Here is a 23,760-nt window from a genome sequence, read left to right as displayed (position 1 = left end):
AATGGATGTTTGAGGATATGTGCAAGTATACAGTTGGTAGGTCAAAATCAAATGGCACAAGGACTAAAAGTTGAAAGACCTGAAGACCCTGAAAAGTATTTCATGTTGTATTGTAATTTATATATTTATCATTTTGGATCTGTAATAGTAACTTAGGAAAATTTTCTGTAATAATTAATGTCTTACCTGCATGGTAGGATGGATAAACTCAAGATCATAGATGGACCTTAGGGAACACCCTTTGGTCGATCGACGCCGGATTTTTTCGGTGTCCTCAAAATGAAAAATACCTAGAATGGCCCTAGGACACTCACACATGCATATATATATATATATATATATATATATATATATATATATATATATATATATATATATGTATATATGTATGGTCATTTGAATAGGGTGATTGCATGCTTAAACAAGACCGAAATGCACTAAATATGCATGTTTGGTCGAACGTACTCTCAAGTACAAAATTCTTCCCGATTGACTGAACCAAGACCAGGTCAACAGTTTGACCACTTCCTGGTCGACTGAACTTGCCAGTTCATTCCTTCCCAGTCGACCGAACTCCCTAAGAGTCAACATATTGACCATCCGATCGACATTGCCAAAATTGCATGTCAACTACCTAGTTGACCGAGTTTCCACATGTGGAACTCAACGGTCTGGTCGACCAAACTTATTAGTTCATTTGATTCCCGGTCGATCGAACCGTGCATAGCTCGGTTAACCGAACTTCCTTCGGTCGACCGGTGCTCTTGGGTTGGACATGATTTTTTACCGCAGTTAAATTTTTTAAACGGGATTAATTATGCTAAAATGTTTTTAAACAATATTAAAAATTCCCTACATGTCCTGAACGGTTATATTTTTGGGGAACTTTATATATACCCCTTCATTTGCAAAAATTAGCAAGAGATTAGAAAAATAATTAGCAAATTTTCTCTGATTTTCAAAAGCTCTATTTCTCACATCCAAACTTCATTTCTTCATTCTTACTCATCCTCATTGCAAACCTTGCTAAGTGAGAGTGCTATTGTGAGTATCTAGTTAAGCTTACACTCTCGTTAGTTGTAGTTGATCGATATATATTTTTATTTGTTAGTAAGCTTGAAGTTTTTCTAGGAGACTTCATTAATAAGTCTTTCGTAGGAAAACTTCGTAGAACTTGTGAATTTTGCATCATCATTGCAATACTCAAGAGTCCGTATTGCTTTTTATTTGTAAATTAAACTTTTACAAACCGATTTCAAATATCTCGTGTGATTTACTTTGAGAAATATTTTGTTGAGATATTTGTACATATGCAAAAAGATCTTTATTGAAATATCCTTTGATTGATTTTATCTTTTTGAACACAAAGATTAAATTATTTTATAAATTAAATATGAATATCTCTTGTGGTTTATATTGAGAAATATTATTTGTTGAGATATTTGAAGTGTGCTTGTGATTGAAATCATTATTTGATACAAAGATCATATCATTTACACTCTCACGCACTGACTGCAATATTTGCATAAATATTTGAGAGTAGACACTTAGACTATACTGAACTTATCATATCCTATCTTTTGGTAGTGTATTGATTATATTGCACGTATTGGGTACATATCTGTTTTACATGAAAGCATAATTACTGTACCATTTCATTGAGAAATTACTGTTGTATTTCCAGGTGTGGCCTGAGGGGGCAATAATCCAACCCGGTAAGGATTGGTTGTGTAGGTTGAGGTCAACCCTGTGTTAATTGACCTGGCTGTAAAGGTTGAGGTCAGCCCTGTGCTAATTGACCCGGTTGTTTAGGTGCCACTCCACCCGTTAAGTGAGCCTATAGTGGTAATCCTTGTGTTTGTTAGCCAAGGCAGGGACATAGACAATTTGGCCGAACCTCGATAACATTTCTGATTGTCATCTCCTTTACTGTTTTATTGTGCATGCTTGGTTAAATTTCTATTAAAGTTTAAATTCCATTGTATATTTGCATTGATTTATTTTACATGCATTAGATTGACCTTAGGCTTGTGTATTACTGTTGTTAATGGATTAACCTAGGGGATAAAATTTTTAAATACCAATTCACCCCCCCCCCCACCCTCTTGGGATTGCACCAAACCCTACACCGTTCTTCACCGATTCGACAATCGGAAGCAGCCACGTCACTCCTGGGAAGATTCTCTACAAATCTGCTAGAGAGATTTGTCGATTAAGCTAACTTGAGAACCATCCCAAAATTTGGGTAAGTTGATTATTTTAATATTTATTAAGGTATTTGGTATTTTTGGGTTGAGGAAGGTATTAGATGAGTTTATACTGAAGTTTTGTTGGGGGGAAATGCAAATTTCAGGGTATTGAGTTGGGGAACACACAAGTGTGATTTTGGAGTAATTTGTGAGCTTTTCCGTAAGTTTTGGTAAGAGGATAAATTAAGTCAGTATTTTCATGAAATTATTTATTAATATGCAGCTTTTATTTTCAAGGAAATTATGTATGTTATAGAATTGAGTTTGGAAATATTACTGTTAACAGGAAAATGATTTTAATACAGTTCAGCAAGGAATAAGATTTTGTGTAGATTTTACGAAATGAACAATATTTATTTTGTGTGGCATGAGTATGAAATTATACGATTTTATGTAATATCAAAATATTATGTTTTCAGAATAAGCATGTTATTACTGTTTTTAGAAAGAAATTAAAAATGGTACAGAGATTTCAAACTATGAGGTTTTATATGATATGCCGACATAAGGGCCGGGGTTTTATATGATATGCTAGTGCAAGGACTGAGGTTTTGTATGACATGCCAGCGTAAGGGCCGTGATTTTTATATGATATGCTATGCCAGCATAAGGGTCGTGGATTTCATGTTTTACTATGCTGGCGTAAGGGCCGTGATTTATTAAATACAAATTACCGGCGTAAGGGTCGTAGTTTATATGTTATGATATGCAAAAATTCATGAAAATATTATCTTGACTGATCTTATTATGAACAACTATGTATCTTTATTGAGATTTACTATATGTTATCATAATCCGGATGGTTTGGTTTAGGCTTTCACGAAGCACGGTACCGTAATTATATGATCACGATCATGTATATGTTAGTACTACCACTTGTCGTAAGGGGCAATGGGAGATCAGAAGTCGATGTGGTTTTATGGTAGTGCTGGCGTCCCTATGGTGTCTGGACTAGGAGGGGCAGACCCATCGTACTTATAGACTTATGTTGATCTAGTGTGGTTGGTCAGCCATTGTTAGGTCCTGCCTTCGGGCCCTACAAACTAGTCATGTGGGGGTAAGACATGACACCAGTCAGCTATCCATCCAAGGTGTTATTTCATGTATAGAAACTCAATTTATTATATCATGTTATGATAAATTATGTTTTAAACAAATATGAAACAGACGGTTTGACTAGATATGATTTATGTACTGTTATATATGTATATCATGAAAATACTCATGTTGTCACACATTGATGTTAGTTTATTTCCTTTATTGAAAGGTGTCTCACCCTAGCTATATAAACATTTTAAGAGCCCCAGATAGAAGAGCGAATAGAGCTCTACAGCGCTAGAGTTCGACTGTTCTACCCTGTCTGAAGGGTAAGTCATTTTGTTAGGGTTTGACAAATTTTTGGATGGTGACCCTAGGCCACTTTTGGATATTTTGGGATGAGTGTATGCATATGACAATTGTAGTAAACTCTGATATTGTGTTGGTTGAATGATTTGGTATGTATTTGATTTTACGTTTCCCGCTTCTTAGGTGTTAGAGTTGTATTTCAGGTATATCCCTGGTACCCATAGATCTAGGTTGATTATGTTTTATCAGGATTATTATATTAAATGTTATTATGAAAAAAAAATAATGGTAAAATAGGTAGATCGTTACAGTCACATTCCAAACAACACGCCGAATTGCATGTCATCTTTCATCTCTATTAACCTAATATTTGATATGCTGAATAAATAAGTTGAGAGTGAAATGAAATAAATAAATAAATATATATATATATATATATATATAAATATAGTGATTATGTAATTTAAGAAGTAATTCTATTTTATTTCATTGCATTCTTGTTTCCCGAACAAATCATTTGTTGTGTTTGGAGGTGAGTTGATAAAATGAGGTAACATTGAAATAAAAATGTTTCTATTTATATAAAAAAAAAATTACATAAAAGCCTTAAAGATCAATGGGAGTACTTGGGTTGATTACAATGGTAATCCCTAAAATTATTGTCACAGTTTTGTTTTTCAAATTTTAATTTATTGTGCTAGCAGTCTCAACTTATGACTCGTCATCATGTGATCTTAAACTGTGCACACAATTAAATTTGGTGCATTTTTGGAGATTCAATAATGTACTAAGCAAAAAAATGTTCTAAATACACAAATAGGACTTGTGCAAGCACATGCCTTGCATACACAATTATTGGGTACCTTGTCAATATTATTAAATTGTATTTGAGAGGATGAATATCAAATTTTGAATTTGGATTTAGTGAATTTAGATAAAATTTAATATAATTTTATATTACATTTTGTACAAATTCACACAAATATAAATTCAAAAACTCTCCCAAGCATAAATTATGAATATTTTCTGCTCATTAGATAACAATGAGGATGCTTGGCAAAAATAAGTGTAAACTCTAAATAACTTTGCAGCAAGTTTAACTGTTTACCACCCACAGAGGAACTAAAGTGCAACTTGGATGATAATTTATGGACCAACTGTGCAGTTTACCCTCAATAATTCAATCCTAGAAACCTTAATCCTGTGTTTGGAAATCTTAAGTAGTGTTTGGAAACATGAGCTTGGAAAGTTAAATTTTGACTTTGTATAAATTCACACAAAACTCAATGCAATTTTATCACATTTTACCTAATTTCACTCATTCGTATTCATATTTAAAGTTCATGCTTCCAAAGGCACGAGTAGAAAATTGAAACTTTACGTACATCAATTAATGTAAAATAACCAAATGTATTGAATTTTATTTAAAATTATGTAAATCTGAAAAAATGAAATTCGCATTTTCAAACACAACTTGCATATGTTAGCAGTTATCAAACTATTGCTACAATATTCTTGATAAAATCACCCATAATTTGTAAAAGTCTTCTTCTGACAGTTTAAAATAGCTTATTCAATATAGACTGAAAAATTTGTAATATACTGATACATATTTTGGAGCAAGACGCGCTCGTTGTTCACAATATCATAAGCCCCAATCCCTATTTCAATATCCATATAATTTCATTTTTCACATTCTGGGAAAAATGAAATAGATAATACAGGGTGTGAGAATACAACTGAGGCGTAGAAAATAGAGTGGTGATGGATGGGAATTGCCCTTAGGGTGGGGCAATGCCCTTTTTAACAAGCATTTCATAAACCCTATCAACTTTACTTGGTTCAACTTTAAATAAGCAATGGGCATCGGCTTTCTTGGTGACATTTCCACTGAAGATTTCTATTGAAATTATTTCTTGCATCTTCAGATAATAGGATGGGGGTAACCTGACATCACGGCATAGCCGTTTCTCCTGCCAAGATAATAGAGCAATGTCAAAATGCTTGCATTAAGAAATTAGCACAACATATCCAACCAAAAGAAAAAGACAAGAAAGAAACAGAAACCTAATCAAAACAAGAACTAAGATGTAGTGCTGTACACACGCACACACAAACATATTTATATACATACATACATATATATACACACACATAACCATGTTATCTACTTATCTGTTGAGGAAAAACAATGGTTGTCTTTGGATTCGCACTTCTTTCTTTTCATAAAATTGGTCAGCCCATGAGTCAAGTGGCAATGAGAACCTAACCACATATTATTATTTCACCAGCAAATAAATGATAACAGGAGATTTCTTTCGTTGGAGATGTTTCTGGCAACATGCAACGATGGTGATGGGTTGGACCAGCATTTTTGCCATATTGAAGGGGGAAATTATAGGCAGGGATCATAGCAAGCTTTGAGGGGTTGACATGGAGTTGAGATGCCTAGTCTGTGGTTCAAGAATGTGCACATAGGCTCCAAGATGTAGGGTAGACAGTCCATTTTCTCGTGAGGTAATTGAGGATTTTAGACACAATTTTACACAGATTTTAGATGAAGTTTTGGTTGCCAATTAGGTTGTTGAGGACACCAAGAGGGGAAAGAGGCGAGTTACTCTTAAATTGGTTTTTGGCAAAGCCTACGATATGGTGAGTTGGAGCTTTTTGTATACGATTACGGCTAAGAATGGTTTTGGGTTGGTTCAAATAAAGTGGATTAAAGGTAGTATCTACAATGAACATGCATGTTCTAGTGAACATGGGGATTGAGGCAAGCGGGTCCTCTCTCTCCTTTCTTGATCGCAATGGCGGTATTGAGTAGGTTGACAAGTCTTGTTCAGGGGTATGATTTTGTGATCTTCAAGTGGGTAGGGCAGTTGTAGTGTCTTATCTTCAGTTTATTGATTGGACCATTTTTTTTTTCTCAAAGATAGCATTGTGAAATTTCAGAAGGTTTTAACTTCACTAAAAATTTTCAAGAAAAAATCAGAATTGAAGATTCATCTCTGGGAGTGGGTTGGTTGGCAATCCTGATATTAACATTGTGTGCATGTTGTGGTTTTGAGTTGGAGAGAGGGTTATATCATTTTTACAATGGTCATTTTGACGTATTTGTATCTCCTTCTTTGAGGTAATCTTAGTTCTTTTTCTTGCTTTTCAGGATCTGGGTGGAGAGAGCGTGTAGAAGGTTAGAGGGGTGGAACAGGGCTTATTCTTCCTTAGTTTTTTTTGTGAAGGTGGGGGGGGGGGGGGGGGGGACGCATTAGTCTCATTACGGCTGTTCTTTCTGATCTTTAAATTTTATTTGCTCCTTATTTTTAGAGTCCTTGTGAGCGTGGCTTCTTCTCAGGAAAGGCTTATGAGAGATTTGTGCATGATAATACGAGGGATCATCTTGTTGGTTGGGACAAGATGAGGAGACCAAAATCTGAAAGGGGGCTTGGACCCAAGTAATGTTGTGCTTAAAAATATCTCTTTCGTTGGGAAATAGTTATTGCGGTTTCCCTTGGAAGTAGAATCCTTATGACATAAAGTTGTTAAGAATACGATATGCATCGGAATGGTTGGGATACTAGAGAAAGTGGCATTACTTCTCATGTGAGCCCTTGGGAATTTATTTCTCAGGTTGCTCATTCCCATCCTCCTACCCCATTTAGACTTGGTAATGGGAATCTAATTTGGTCTTGGGAGATGTTTGGATGGGTGAGGTTTTGCTGTTGTTGATTCCTCATTTTTTTAGAATGTCTTCCACACATAATGCCTTAATTAATTCCTTCTCTTCTTTAAGGTGGGTTCGCTCCGTTGGGATTTTCATTCTTTTTCAAAATCTCAATGGAAGAGAAGTTGATGAGCTCACAATTTTGTTGAGGGATTCGGATTTTTTTTTATCCTCAAATAAGGAATGATTCAAGATTTGATTGGGGATGCTTCCGGCTCTTTTACTATGATGAAAAAAAAAAAAAAAAATTTCAACATATGTTGAAATCTTCTAGTCCTCATTCTTTCTCTTTGAATAATGTCACTTGGAAGGCCGGGGCTTATTTAAGATAAAGGCTTTCAAACGGACTCTAGTTCTCCTTAGGATTACTAATGACTTGGTAAAAGTGCAGAGGATTTATAAGACTATCAGCCTGGATGTTTGCCCCATGAGTTCGAAGTCTCATGAAACCAGTGACCCAGCAAGCATCTTTTCCCATTGTAGGGTGGCAAAGCAAAGCTCTAGGGCAACCTTTTTTCTATTTTTGATGGCGTCAGTGTTTCCCATTGACCCATTGTGGTCTGCCCCTTTCCGGACTCCACAAACGCAGGAGCTTTGTGCATTAGCTGCCCTTTTTCGGGGTTTCACCATGTACAGTTGAAGCTCTTTTATAGTGAGGGTTTGGGGTTGTGGGATTAAGAATGGGATCCTGTAGTGGAAGTGTGCAATATTCATTTTTTTTTTAAGACTTTGTGCCTCAAGAGGAACACCAAGATCTTCAACAGAAAATCACACTTTCATATTTATTATGGGATAGAGTTGTTTTCCTTGCTTTTTTTGGGCACATTCTTTGGAGCTTTTAAGGGGAATTTTGCTTATTGACCTCCAAAGAGGGATTGGAGGGGACCTTTACTGTAATTGCTTGACTGGTTGCTTTTGGAGGATGTTGTATTCCCTGATATTTGCAATTATCTTTTCTTTTCTGTTAATGAAACTCTTTTTTATATACATACATACAATGAATTCTTTAAATTATGTTCATGTTTGTTCTTATAATTTAATTAAATTCTTTTCCTATGCCTTCAACAATTACTCTACCTTACTAAGTTGTCTAGGCAAGATATGATCACACAGTAGTATTTTTTTTTAAAGAAATTGAGCATTTCTATTAATGTTTTAAATGGCTCAATTGAGGCTCACTTCAAGATGAGAGACACCCAAAATACCTTAAAGGCTCAGTCTAAAATACCAAATCCTAAAAGGCCAATGCATTATACATGGAGGTTTATACATTTGTACAAAAGGCATATTTTTTGTGTCTTCTTAGTTGAGGCATACGCATTTTGGTATGCAAAACTCAAGTTAGATTCAACTAGAAATTTTTAACCATATGTTTGTATGAAAAGAATGTCCTAACATGGAATGGTCTAAACTCTTGAACCTCAACCATTAAAAAATAATTGAGAGTTGCATTTAGGTCTTGAAAATAATTTGAATTTTGTAATGTTATAACTATCTCTTGCAACTATTTGCTTAATAACTTCAAGCTAGTACTCTTTGAAGAGCTACTAACAGGTGGTTTATAAATTATATCGATTTTTGAAAATTTTATTTGTAGTTATATTAATTTTTATTATATTTAAAAAATGTATAATTTAATTACATGATACATCATTATTTAAAACATAAACTTCTCAAAAGGCTTGTGCCTAAATGGCTCATAGGGGTGAAGACACCTTGCCATTCATTTGTGTAAGGATATTTTAAGGGAAAATAGATATCCAAAAAGAGTCGTAACTTATAAGTAGTTATGGGTTATAAAATGTTAGTTAAAAATAGTTCATGGGCTAGTTATGGAAGCCTTATATATTTTTCTATATTGCGCTAGTTTCACTATTCAACCAATATTTATATAGGGGTATTTTAGAAAATTAAAAATGGCACACCAAAGAGTGGGGAGTCTCCTTTATGTGTGTGCTTGGGCACATGTGAGGAAGGATCCATCAAGACCGGTATAAGAATTAGTAACATTTACACCAGTCATATTTTTATCTATATTTCATCTTGATGGGAAATGTCAAGAGGTCATGCACAAGCAAGATTAAGGAATTTAGAAATTTTGTATTTTCCACATACAACAACAAACCAAGCTTTCAGTCCCACTAGGATGGGTCAGCTACATGAATCTTTTCCCACCAATTTATGAGAAATTATTAGGTATACTGAATTTATCATGTCACCCATAGACCAACCCAATAAAATCTTGACAACTTATTCTTATGCCACATAAGATATTTAATTTTTCAATTAATCTTTTCAACATACTAATTTCTTAACCTCTCCCTCTATATCTCACCCACCTGGCCCACCCATCTATCTGCTCCGGCAACAAAGCAGGTGGTCACTATACACCATCCTACCCGCTGCCGAGGCCGTCTCCCTCATCTGGTGAGCCGTGAGCATCATCCTTGACACTGCAGGTGCACCAGCAAACCTCATCCAGGAAGCGAAGTTCCTTGGCACCATCTTCCACCAAGAAACATTATTTTTTCCATCTCAAATCCATCATTCCTGTTAGCTATTAGGCTGCATTAGGTTGTGCAGGACTAGATTTAAATTAGAACCACAGCTATTTTCATATATCCTCCCCATCCAAAAGAAAAAATGAAGAATTATTCCGTGGATGCATTTAAATTCTTTTGCAAATTCGTTGGAAAAAAAAAAAAGAGCAACAAACAGTAAAATGCCTTACTTTTTGTGTATCCAAACATAATCATTACCCTTGGGTTTTGCTATTGTCTTCCAAATCCTAAATTTTGATGCTCTCATTGAATATTGCTTGGTGCTAACATTCTAACAAAGAATGCTAATCTAGATGCAAATTGGTTGATAAATTCTATAAATTAAAATATTGAACATTTGTAGGAAAAGTAAACAGAGGAATTATAAACAATTGAACCTTATAAACAACCATTTGATCAAGTCAGATGAGTTTTGCAGTTCTTTGAAACCGAAACAATGAAAAGCAACCTCTAATTTAATTTAATCCCATTTTCTTGCTTCTCTCAAAAGCAAAACAGATCACTAAAACAAAATACAGAGCATGGATAATTGATGATGACAATGACAGAGAGAGAGAGAGAGAGAGAGAGAGAGACCCAGTTTCCAATTGGCTTCTGTTCTTCTGTGTTTTCTTAGAAACCAAGCAGAGGACCAGAGAATAGAAAGAAAACATAGAAATTGAAACAAAACGATTTCATGACTCATAAGCACGAGAAAGTGCGAATAGAAACATGCAGCTGCCGCCAGAGCAGGTGGTGGAGTGTAGAAGAATGTATAGGGGGGCACTTGGGTGCAGGAGCAAGAGAGGGAAGGAGAGTTTAAGAAAATAGGGTTTTGAAAAAAATTAAAAAGCTTATGTGGCATAGGAATGAGTTTTCAAGACTTTATTTAGTTGGTCTATAAGTGAAGTGATAGACTCAAACTACTTAATAATTTCTCCCAATTCACACGATAGGGGACAAATTCCTCCAACAATTTGAGTGCTATTAAATCCTTACTCACTATCTCATTCCACATTATTTTAAGTTTATCCCTACCCCTTCTACGGTCACTAACATTAACTAGCTCACTCCTCTCTGGTGCACTATTTGGCCTACATTACAAATGCCCAAACCATACAAGCCACCCCTCTTTTATCTTATCTTCTATAGCTGTTATGCATAACTTACCGCAAATATGTATTCCTTAATATACCTTTTGAGGTTACTCATCCACCTAAACATTCTCATTTCAACAAGTTTTACTTTTTGAACATGTTTCTTAGTTGTCCAACATTTTTATCCATATATCGTAGCTGGCTTATAGCCATCCTACAAAAACTTTCCTTTTAATTTTAATGGTCTTATGCAATCAAAATGCTGGAAGCACTTCTCCATTTTACGCAACTTGCTTTAACTCTATCTATTACATCTTTGATTTCTCCTTCGGCTCTCATAACAGATCCAAGGTATCAAAATCTATTAGTGCAATGAATTTCTTGGTCATCAAGCTTAATATTTTCTCCAATATTCCTCTTGCCATGACTAATATTATATTTTAAAAATTCTGTCATATTTCTACTTATTCTAAAATCTCTAGATTCTCAAAATTCTTTGTATAGTTATAACTTCAACTCCACTTCACCACTAGCTTCATCAATCAAGACAACATCATCTCCAAACAACACACACCATGAAACCTCATTTTGGATACTCTTAGTAAGTTCATCCATCAATAATGCAAAAAAGATAAGGGTTCAAAGCAAATCCTTGATGTACACATATTGTCAATGGAAATTCTCTAGACCCTCCACTTATAGTCCTAACATTAGTCATTAGTGTACATAACTTTAATGACATCGGTATACCTACTATATACTCCCTTCTTTTCTAGAACCCACCATAGAACTTCCTGGGTATTCTATAGGCTTTTTCTAAGTCAATACAAACAATATGCAAGTCCCTCTTATTTTCCATAAACTTTTCCATTAATATTTTAAAAGGAATATAGCTTCTGTAGTTGACATTTCAAGCATAAAACCAAATTAATCTTCTAAGACTTAGTCTTTGTTCAATTACTTTCCCACACTTACATTTTATGACTCATAAATTCAATTCCACAAGAGTTATTATAACTTTGGATATCTCATTTATTTTGTATTATAGGTATTAAAGTGTTTTTCTTCCATTCGTCTAACATTTTCTTAATTTTTATAAGTTTTAAATGAATTAGGTAAGCATATAATTCCATTATCACCTAGGCATTTTCAAACTTCAATTTGGATGACATCCAGTCCTAGAACATTTTTCTATTTGTTCATCTTTTCTTAATGCAAACTTAACTTCATTAATTCTAATTTTGCAAATAAATCTCAAATTTTCAGTCATTTCATCATCTGTCAAATCTAATTTAAGTTTTCTACTTGGCTTTCATTATATAACTAGTTAAAGTAGCTTCACTATCTCTCTTTTATATCTTATTCTTTAACCAAGACACTATCACCTTCATTTTTATTTTTATTTTTTTATAGATTTTACATTATCTAAGTGCTTGCTCTTTCGTTCTCTAAGCCTCTAAAAAGTTTTAATGTCTCTTTCCTTTTCTTTTGTATCTATTTAGCATATAAATTATTAAAAGGTCTATGTTTGGCTTCATTAACAATTTTTTTTACATTTTTCTTGGATTTTATACTTTTTCTTTAATTACAAAGAATCTTCCTCTAGATTCACCTAAAATCTCTTTTTCTATCCAAAAAGTATTTACGTTTACACTATTCCCTATTGTCCAATCACCATCTTTAATCATTTTATCTTTAAAATTTATTGTATTTTCTCTCTTTAGGTTCCACTATCTAGTTCTCTTGCATTGATTTATGTTACACTTTCTTTTCCTTGTTTTAATACATATATCTAACACTAAACTTTATGCCGTGCAGTTAAACTTTCGTCTAGGACAACCTTACAACACTTACATGATAAACAATCTATCCTTCTAGTTAAGGAAAAATATATTTGACTTTTATTTTGTCCATTCGAAATTATTAAGTGTTTTTCTCTCTTCTTATATTGGGATTCAATTTTGTAATTTTTAGCATTTAGAGATTTGCAATTATGTTTCATTAAGTGGAGATTTGCTATTATCTTCCCAAATTATGTTTCCTTATTTAGGGATTTGCTATTATTCCCAAGAGATGGTATCCTTATGGGAGTTTATATTATTTCCTAGATATTATTCCCTTAATTATTATTAGGAGAGAGCCTATGTAAAGGCCTGATGTGTAACTGTGAGAGGCGCATCCAAGATTCCAAATATTGAGAATTAAGCCCTAAACAGAGTCATGCTTTGATTTCCCTTTCTCTTTACTTTTTCCATTTATTTCCTGTTACCTTCATTTGTTTTCTCTTAATTTTCTATCATTTTTCTAGCTGATTATCTGCTGCCAGTCAGTCCTGCATCACATTTTTACTAAACCACCATTAGATCTAATAAATAATATGTTGCTCGTCAATTGTCAAGTAAATTTGATATATTTAATAGATTCATGACCAACTATTGTTTTAAAGAATATATTTAACAACTAAATTTTAATGTTCCTAGTAAAACAAATCTTACATTCAATAAATTTGAAACTTCTCCTGCATGATCTACATGACTAGATTATTAAATCTAACAGCATATATATATTTTTTTATGATCTGTGCAAAAAGATAAGAGTGGTGTAAGTAGAATCAAAAGTTCTTACCCCACTGTCAATAGATCCCTCCTCTATATGAAAGATTCTGTTTTTTTTTTTTTTTTCGTGTGTATAGTTGTTATAAATTCAAGTATATGTTCAATGTCGTTTATGACTGAATATTAAATGTTATGTAGATTAATTTCTTTTTAAGTATGTAGTAAATGTTGTTTATAATAAGTGTTAGCTACCATCTGTATTAAGTCTATTAAATACTATTCATATTAAAAATGTAGATTAATTTCCTTTTAAGTATGTGGTAAATGTTGCTCATAATAAGTGTTAGCTACCATCTGTATTCCCCCCATCAAGCCTAACTTCATTTCCTCCTTGATCAAACAACTTAAGATCCAATTTTCATCCAACAAACACTGAGTTTCAATATCTTTCCCAGAGATTTCTAGGACTGGAGTAGGCAGAACTCCATCCTTAACCTCATGTTCACAAAGGTTTTTATATTAAATGTTATTTATATGATGTTATTTATTTGTCTAGAAGTTAAAAAGTAACAAAAATATTTATATATTGTTTTAAAAGGCGAAGGCATAAGGTGAGGCATTCTAACCCTTGCCAGGCGAGGCGTAAGCCTTTCAAGAAATTTTATTTTTAGATTAAAAAAATGTAAATAAATTACATACACTTTTAAAAATAAATAAAAATTAAGGAAATTACAAATAAAATTTAAAATATATAGAATATAATTTGTAAACTGCTTGTAGAGCCATTCAAAAAAATACTAACTTGAATTCATTAGGTAACATGCCAAGAGATAGCTATAACTTCACAAAGTTCAAGTTATTTTCAAATATTTGGCGTGCAACTCTCTATTATTTTGGAAAGGTTGAGGTTCAAGATTTTTTAGATACCAACTCATGTTACAACATTCCTTCCATATAAACATGCGGTTTTCTAGAAAAGCCTAAATTAAACTTCACGCATCCAAAATCATAAGCCTAAACTAAAAAGGAGTAAAAGGCATGCCTCTGTGCAAATGTGTAACCTGGGATGTCTAATGCATTCGCTTTCTGTGGATTTGGTATTTTAGGCTAAGCCTCAAGGCCTTTTAGGCACGTGTTGCCTTGAAGCGAGCCTCAAGGCAAGTGTTGATTGAGCAAAAGGCATGCCCTTTGTACAAATGTGTAACCTGGGATGTCTAATGCATTGGCCTTCTGGGGATTTGGTATTTAAGGCTATGCCTCAAGGCCTTTTATGCATGCTCACAGGCAAGCATTGATTGAGCCTTCTAAAACATTGCAAGAAACTCAATAGCAAATTTAACATAAAACAAAATCAACAAAATTTGAGCATCAAATGAGTTTACTTCTAGTACTTTGTATACCGAAGTGTACCCTATGAATCAATAAAATGTTGGTCTTCCATGACACTGCAGGACATTCAACACCAAGGTCCATCAACGCCAATACAACATCCAAGCCATCCACTGGAATGCTACCAAGAGTGTTTCAATAACCAGTGTGGACAAATATTGGCCAGGACAATTCATTTTGGTCCAAGAAAATCAAATGGCCAACGAGGTTGGTTCGTAGAATACCATCAAGTTTTGAACTGGTGATAATTTTTTTTTTTTTAACCTTGGTTTTCAAATAGTAGAAAAAAACTATAAATAATAATGGCATACTTACAGTTTCAGAAAGTAAATCGACTCCAGGGAATTCCATTATATCCAGACCATTTACAGAACCTGAAGAAACTTGTCCTGCAGCTCCTGAAACAGAATCCTCAATTTCCTTGCCGACAGATTCTGAAACCACGCTCACATTTACACCTCCCTGACTGCTTGGGCCAAGCTGATTACTTTCTCTTACTCTGCGAGCACTTTCTTCAGCTTCCCTCTTTCTTTTAATTTCAATATATCTGTCTGCCCCAGCTGGTGATCGGCAACCAGCAGATCGAGCTTCCTGTTAAATTGAGGGGACAAAAAGAGAGGAAATGTTGATTCATTCTGATCATGCTTATATAAAGCCACAATGAACTTACTCAGGCTAGTGTAAACAAAAAATTCAAATGCTAAAAAGCGAGCTAATAAGATTGGAGAATGAATAATTACATACAGACTCACAGAGACATAGACAGTTATTGCTAGGCAACCATCATACCTTAAGTTCTTTAATTCTTTTCTGAATCCGATGTTCTGTAATAATACTCTGAAGGAATTCTTTGTGCTCCTCCTTCGAATGAAAGCGCATGAAGACATCAAAATGCCGATATACCTCCTTCTCTTCAAGTGAACAATCCTCCTCAATAAGATTTGAATAAAGCAAATTCCTTTCTAATATAAAATCCTTCCGCCGCTTCCTCTCATCAAGCCTAACAGAAAATTTATATTATCCATGAATCAAGAGGAAAGCATTAAAGCAAAAAAGATAGTGGCATAGTAACTATCAGACAAATCTGCCATTCTTGTTCCCAAAATGTTTATATACTAGGTACTCAGTTTCTTTTTTCCTTTTTGCATTTTCATCTGCATCCTAAATTAGGCTAGAAAGTATGGATGACTCACAAAAAATTTGCATATCGATGTACAGAGACAGAAATATAAACTACAATAGTGCACCTACCTCTTTGAATAAATACGCAGCACTCGCAGTTTCAGCGCACGCTCTTCTTCAGTGTCAGTTTCCTTAAAGTCCATCTCAGCCAGTAATTGTTCCGCATCATTGTCATATTCAGGATCAAACTCTTGCCTTTTAGGGTTATAACCACTTAAATCAATCAAAGGACCTTCATTTCCTGAAGCACTAGGCCTCTTCCCTTTGAATCCCTGGTCTGTTTGTAGATCTGCCAGCCGTATGAAAACAAAATGAATAAACAGATAAATAAGTACATAAAGATGGCAATCCCATTACATATGATATATCAAAATAGTTTGGCCAATTCATTACAAGATTATCATCACCAAAGCAAAAGGCTAAAATGAGAGTGTGTTGACTGTAATGAATGTCAATACAGAAAAATGTGAAAATGTTGTTCATTTTCTTTCAATCCCATGTGAAATCGTGACCCATTTTCTTTATAGTTGTTTAGTTTTTTAGTTTTTGATTGGTTGCTGGTCATTGGTTTATTGGTTTTGATTATGTTGGTTAAGGTTGTTTTAGGGTCTTGGTGTTTGTTTTTAATGTCCCAAAGTCTCAAGATTGGAACCATGGTATTCCTCCGCCATAAGTGAGGGGTTTTCTAATAAAGTTTAGGAGGTGCCGCCCTCTTTTTTTTTAAAAGTTTAAACTGGTGATTTAGTTGTTGTTAGAGGCAGTAAGAGGGGCAAGGGAACCATGGAGCTCAAATAACTTGGGCCAAGATAGTGAACAATGATTTGGCATCAACTCCAGTTAACCTGGATTGTGTGAAAAGGTGGAAAATGATTCATACAGCCATCCCCACATAATGGCTTCAGGTGTTTCAGTTGTTTTGTGAGGAAAAAGTACTTCTAGGTTTCTTTTTTTCTCTTTTTTTTTTTTTTCTTTCAGAAAAATGTCCAACTAAAATAAGAAGCCTAAGGAATCCAAATATTCCTCAAAAGAATAACTAGTTAGATAATTGTTAAGGCAATAAATCCAAAACGGGACACAACTCATTTTTTCAACACTAATTATGTTCCTTTCAAATGAGAAAACTGATACAGTGCCAAGAACCAGATTTCATTCACTAGTTGCAACTTTCATATAGAAACTCGAGAATACTTCCAAAAACCATCTACCTAGTCTTACAAAGTTGCTAAATATTCACTGTGAAGAGTCCAGTAACACATTCAACAATTATTGATGACTGTAGAGGTTCACAAAGGCAGGAATTTAATTGTCAAGCAGGTTGCCCACCATGAAAAAATGGTCTAGACTTAAAACATGAGATATTGCAAATACCAGTTACACAGCCCAATTTCCTTCACACACTCAATAGCACCAGCTCCTTGAAAGTGTTACATTTTGCAACAGTTATAGGATGAACATCCATGAAGAAGATAAAGTTGGAGAGCTAGATTGCCATTATCAGTAGGGCCAAAGAAAAGCTACAATATGGGGGAAGAATTCTATTAAGAACCTATTTCATAAAATACAACTTCCACTTTAAGGACGTCAGGCATCTTCGACATGCGTCATATTGCTTTAACAGAATCTATTGCTGCATATTCATACGACTGCAATGGGCCCTAGAATCAACCTCTGGTGAATTGATGAATGAGAAAAATTGGCATTGAGATTTTTAGAATACAATATATGACAGAATCATGAATAGCCATTACACACACACACACACATATCTATATTATGTGAATGTATACTTACCTGCATTTGAACTGGATAGTAACTGGCCCAATGAACCACCTTTATTTGAATCTTCAATTCTAATTAAGTACAACAAGAAGAGCAGGTTTCAGAAGATTTACTGAATAAACTCCGAAAACATATGTGTAGAAGAGAATCATTGCCATACTTGACTCTCGAAGGAGAAAGAGATTCTTCCTTCAAAGTAAGCTCCCCCGGCAGAGAGAAGCCTGTGAAAGTAACAAGCAGTTTATGTTTTGAAATAGTGCTGCAAAGAAGCAAACTACTACGTAGAAGACAACCCCACTAGGCGAGCATAATAACCATAAGCAGGCAATGCATCATATTGATTGAGGCTATCCCTTCTAACCTACTGGACATTCAAACTAAAAGTTTTAAAAGAAGAAACTAAATTTTTTCTACAAAAAAAAAAAAGGGAAGATATTAAAGAGTAAGGGAAAAAAAAATACAAATAGGCCAAACAACAAGTCTCATGACTCTCATCCAAAAACCTGGTCCTACTTAGGTTGTGACCTAAATTGACCAGATCATTGGTGGTCCCACTAGGCTCTCCTGAAATATTTTTTTAACAGTTTATGATTTACAATGCATATCAAATGCATGGCAGCCAAATCTCATTATGGGCAAAGACCTCCCCTCCCAAAAAAAAAAAAGTAAAAAAAAAAAAAAAGGGAAAGAAAAAAGGACCAGAAAGGCCGAGGAATAATGGCCAATATTATCACAAACCTTTTTTGTCCTCACCCTGTCCTTTAGCCATTGCAAAAAGCTCTTTTCTGTTTTTCCCAGCAACATGAGACATATCCTAGAAGAAAATACATCCTAGAACTTAATAACTGACCAAAATCACAAAAGAAAATAAAAGATGACTTTCTTCAAAGTATTTCATACCGGAAGAGGAAAGTAAGGGGAGTTCAAATATACATTCGTATAGTGGTCAATGCAATGTTCTTTACTCTTTGTCCCAACATGTTCAGCAACTTCTGCCCAGTTCCCCAAACCATACATTTCAATTCCCTAAAAATAGGAAATTTTATACAACAGAAATTCCAGAGACATCAAATATAATACTCTATATAACGAAATATGAAACTATGCGCATAAAGAAAAATTTGTAACAATTTCTATTGAAAAATATTTTTTTTTTAAAAAGGTGAAGTTACCTCTAGCAGCAGTATTTCATCATCTGCATTCCAGTCTGGACAAATTAATGGGAAAGATAAATTATCCTGTTGAATAAAAAGTATGTAGATAAGAATTAAATAAAAAGAAAATGATCATTCTAGATAACCCATTCTCGAAAGGACTTAGGACAGAATCACAGTTTGCTCACATAGACACTTAACGATATAAATAAAGAATGGCAAAGAATAAAAACAATTTCTAGAACACTGTTCAATTGTTGAAAAAGCACAAAAAAGAAAGAAGGTTTATCCGCATCAAAACACAAACTGCTATAGAGACGAAAGCAGTTGAAACAGAATTGACATTCAGATTGGACAATTGGAGAAAACTAACAAAACTTTGCACCAAATGCATGAATTGCCCAGATTTTATTTTATTTGCAAACCCAAAAAAATGGAAACCCAAGGCAGACTCTAAAAAAAAAATTAAATATAAAATATAAGTTAAGAGTTCAAAATATTCAACAAAGAACAAACCAACATTTGCAATATAGGCACCATACATCATGCATCTCTGACAAACAGAGTTTGGAGGACCAGCGAAGCAAACAATTGTAAATGAGAAAAGTCTTCTGAATTTAAAAAAGAAAAATGTTAGGCACTTGTTAAAACATTTCTGTTTTAAGAAATTTGCTCATTCATCATCACATTCAAGGTGAGGCCAATAAATCAGATGCAATAATATTTCCAAAAATAGTACCCTAAATAGTGCCCTTAGGACATTTCATACTTATTAACAAATTCCAAAATAAATAAAAATTTCCAGATACTTTTAAGAATTTCTTGGAAAGTAGGCACAAGTTTATTCAATGTTTTAAGGAGCTATTTTGCATTAATGTTACTAACCATAACCCTATAACGGTGATCACTTTTATGTGGTGTCACCTCAGCTCCAACAGAAAAGCACTCTATACACAGGTCAAAATCAGAACAGACAGCACATTTGATACGAATTTTCCCTGTAATGTCCTTGTTGCAATAATTGCAATGGTAAGCCCTTTTCTCACCTGTTCCTTGACCTGATTCATCAAACAAAAAATTCATGAGAAAGATAAATAACAAAAACATACATTTAGTGGGATCAACACAACTAAAAGGTAAGATGATACTCCAAGGAGATAAGCATATTAGCAACAACTGATCACAACAATTAGCACATGGTTATGAAAGCTTCAGTCCTACTATGCTGGTTTAGTGTCAACCTGTTATATGTTTCCAAATGCAGACTTAAGGAGGAATTTCATGGAACTCATCTTGCAGATCGCAGGCCACATTAACAGTCTATTAGGATTTGAACTACAACTTACTTCAGAGTTGAGAGATCCCATCCAGTAATCAACTAAGTACAAAATGAAAATGTGAGTTTTAAGCAGAGCTCCTAAAAATGACCCCAATCTTCAAATTATTTAAAATTTTGCTAAAACAATCTGCATACTTATCCCAGTTGACAATTTACATTTCCAGCTTTTGAATGGAGAGAATGTGCTGAGTCTGGTAACACAGAGAGAGAGAGAGAGGTAAAAAGAAAAGTCAAATTGCTTAACAAGGTCCTAAATTGCCTTTTGTTTTCTCATTCTATTGATTAACAAATCTGGTAAACCAATTACATGATGGCAGGGTCCTACATTTCTCTCCTGTTATCTCACTCTATCAACCCTGCTATAACCAAACAAATTTGATACCCAATTACTTGACGGGGCAAAATACCTGCACTTGCAGACTCTAAATTTTCCCCAGTAGAGGCACTCTTTTTCCTCCTCGACCTGCATAGGAAAAAATAAGTACTAAGATAACACTACAAAGGTATAAAATGCATTCAAACAATAATTCGACTTGATTAAACAAGACATTAATATAATGGAAAACATAAGTCAAAGATATCAAAAATGAAAGAAATAAATGTCAATTAAATACAAAAGAATTCTTTATCATTAATGAGAGATTATTTAGGCCTGTTGAAAAAGTATGATACAATCCAAAATGGACTGCGTAGTACTTTTACTTCCAACCTTGAGGGACATACATTCACTAATTCATGGTCTCACATCCAGAAACACTTTAAAAATTAGAAGTTCCAAAAATTAGAAGTTTTATGTTTTAATCATTCTCTACCACTGCTGAAGCCAGCATTGTCCAATTTGGGCGTAATCATTCCCCCAACTCACACCTCCATGCCTGAGCTATTTTACAAGGCCGGGCAACTTGTGCATAGGACTGCCAGTTTTGAACCACCTTTCGTGCCTTCTTACTAGATTTTTAAGTCATCACTAGAGTTTGTCAGGTAATTAACATAGTAACTCACACACAGCACACTTAACTAGAATGTAACACCTAGTGCACAAGGTTGCCATGCTATCAGGGTTCTAGGGAGACCAAGATGTATCATGTACATGTACTCAGTCTTACCTCCCCACTTGGAGAGACTATTCTGTTATTTGAACCTCTGACTTTCAGGTTTGGCGGTAATCTTAACATCGAACTCCATGCTTGTAGCACATTTAATTAAAAATGCTAAAAAATTTAGAAATACTTAAATCCATCCCTATAACTCCACCTGCAAGGCACTCAGTGTCTTAATTTTTTCCACAGATGGATGGTCCTAAGCCTAGGTAAAGGAGGGTTTTGTGAGGTAGGACCATACGAGGCAGCAAAAACTTGTCAAATCTGTATGAAAAAATCCTTGCCGATAATTCATTGAGGGTTCCCTCGTCAAAGGATATTATATTAGATTGTGTGGAATGAGGAAAGAGGATTATGTCACCAATCCCACCTTGTGCCATTTAAAGGTTCAGTGGTCATTGTTTTTGTACCTAAATCCAGTCTTGTGAACAGACTAAAGCAAGCAGATTGTCCGCAACCAGAGCATCAAATGAAGTTAATTTAACAAAAACTTTAATCCCTTTTTTCTTTAAAAGAATGATAATGATGTCAATTGCAATATAACCCAAAAAAGTTCATGATAGACTTAATGAAACTCATGCAACCAACAATATCTCAGCAAATGGCTTGCTGTCCTCACAATCACACAGAGTCCCATTGTTACTGAAAATTTTAGGGTCATGAGCTCAACTCTAGTAACATGCAAAGTTGCTAAGGGTTTCTTTAGTTGTGGGAAATAATCTTCATTTTCTTTGCCATTTTTTTTTTTCAAAATTACAAAAAATGTCAACTGTTTTTCAGTCTCCAAACATTTATATTTTGTTTGGGAACTTGGAGTTTGGACCTATGATTTTGATTTGCATGGATTTGTAAAATGTATTGTCTCAGTCAAATGGAAAATTTCGTACAAACCTAAATCCAATGCTCAAAATACATGCTCCCAAACCCAAACTTCTATACGGAAAACATGAAAAACAATTAAAAGAAATTTTTTTTCTAACTTCACTGTACACAATGTTGGAAAATTCAGAAACATTATGTCTAGAAAACTTGCCACGGAAAGTGAAAACTGTTTTCCACAACCAAACAGAACTAAGCAGTAAATTTCTAGCATTTCACGTAATAGTGTGGTCTGAAGTAGTGCATATCATTCTCTGCATATATCACAGCGGGTACCCTAGGAAATCAACCAACCTGCAGAAGTTCAAAACACACACACACTCACACACACAGAGACCAACTATCAAATCCCTTATGGAGCAAGCTCAAATGTAATTGAATCAAACAAAATTTCAAACAATTATACTAATTCAAAAAGCCAAAATTGATAATGGGAGATAAAACGAGAAGATTGGGGAAGAACAGAATGAAGACCTCTGGGTGGGGTCGTCGTCGGCCGAATGAAAAACTCCGCGAGAACGACCCATTGATCAATTTGTTAAGGTGAAGGGGCTCGCGAACGCCTACGTATGCGTGTGAGATCAATTGGAAGGCAAGAGATCGAGTTTATGTACCAGAAGAAACCCTAGAAGGCTAGAATTATCATCCGCCATTGTTAACGGCGGTAGCCGGAGGTCCGACAGCGGAAGACGGCTTCGAAACCGGGCAGAAAATAAGGATGCATGTGTCCAGTGGTAAACGACTTGGAAATAGTTGGAAAGAAAACTAAAGCCTGAAATCAAAACTAAAAAGTTTTTTTTTTTAAAAAAAAAAACTTATAAATTAAATACTTACAACGGCTTTAATTATACTCTAAAAAAATAAATCAGAATTTTTATGGGAGAATGATTTTTTTTATTTTTTAAATTATTTAATCAAATAAATATTTTTCTTGTTCAACATCTTTCTACAATATTCTTAATTTATAAATTATTTTTAGTTAAAATATTTAAAAATTATAGATGTAAAAGTAATTATACAAATTCTCTCTTCAAAAAAAAAATTAATACATAAATTGTATTTTTATCGAATCAATTTCAAAAGGTGTAACAATCTGTAATCATATTTCAAGGTTAGAAATATTGAAATAAAAATAAAATTTATTTAATAATATTTTATGGTTTATTTTTTTAGTAGTTTGAGAAAAATCATATTACATGTGGAAACTAAAAATTGTGAAATATAATTAGACGGATTCTTTTTTAAATATATATATATATATATATTTACGTAAATTGTATGAATTTTTATATTATTTTAAATTCACTAGAAAGTTTTAATTAAAATTTTGTAAACAATTTTAAAACATAATAGTAAATTTCAAATATTAAATTACCATGGCCAGTGTGAGTAAAGATAATGTAATAATGCAATAAAGTAAAAACATGTC

At 34.0% G+C, this 23,760-nt stretch overlaps 1 protein-coding gene across 1 annotated transcript; it reads right to left on the bottom strand.

Moving 5' to 3' along the window:
* Positions 1 to 5,148: 5,148 nt before the first annotated feature.
* On the bottom strand, positions 5,149 to 23,090 carry LOC131153007 (transcriptional adapter ADA2b). Its single transcript, XM_058105013.1, has 12 exons — positions 22,806 to 23,090; positions 20,760 to 20,815; positions 19,899 to 20,071; positions 19,032 to 19,097; positions 18,760 to 18,885; positions 18,598 to 18,673; positions 18,020 to 18,080; positions 17,872 to 17,930; positions 16,150 to 16,369; positions 15,688 to 15,898; positions 15,214 to 15,489; positions 5,149 to 5,569 (listed from the first exon to the last, which is right to left on the bottom strand). The coding sequence occupies exons 1-12, from the start codon at positions 22,856 to 22,858 to the stop codon at positions 5,378 to 5,380; spliced, it is 1,569 nt and encodes a 522-aa protein (XP_057960996.1). The 5' UTR covers positions 22,859 to 23,090; the 3' UTR covers positions 5,149 to 5,377.
* Positions 23,091 to 23,760: the final 670 nt, after the last annotated feature.

The sequence above is a fragment of the Malania oleifera genome, chromosome 4 (assembly GCF_029873635.1).
Source record: "Malania oleifera isolate guangnan ecotype guangnan chromosome 4, ASM2987363v1, whole genome shotgun sequence".
Lineage (NCBI taxonomy): Eukaryota > Viridiplantae > Streptophyta > Magnoliopsida > Santalales > Ximeniaceae > Malania > Malania oleifera.
The sequence above is the reverse complement of the archived record's forward strand: the minus strand, read 5'-3'. Positions and strand labels throughout refer to the sequence as shown.

Bases quoted from the DNA above. Each gene is read 5' to 3' on its own strand.
- LOC131153007 (XM_058105013.1), bottom strand. From the start codon at position 22,858: ATGGGTCGTTCTCGCGGAGTTTTTCATTCGGCCGACGACGACCCCACC. The intron at 18,886-19,031 runs GTAACTTCACCT...TCCTATTTTTAG, and splicing joins ATGAAATACTGCTGCTAGAG to GGAATTGAAATGTATGGTTT. The intron at 15,490-15,687 runs GTATGATGGTTG...TCAATTTAACAG, and splicing joins AAAGAATTAAAGAACTTAAG to GAAGCTCGATCTGCTGGTTG.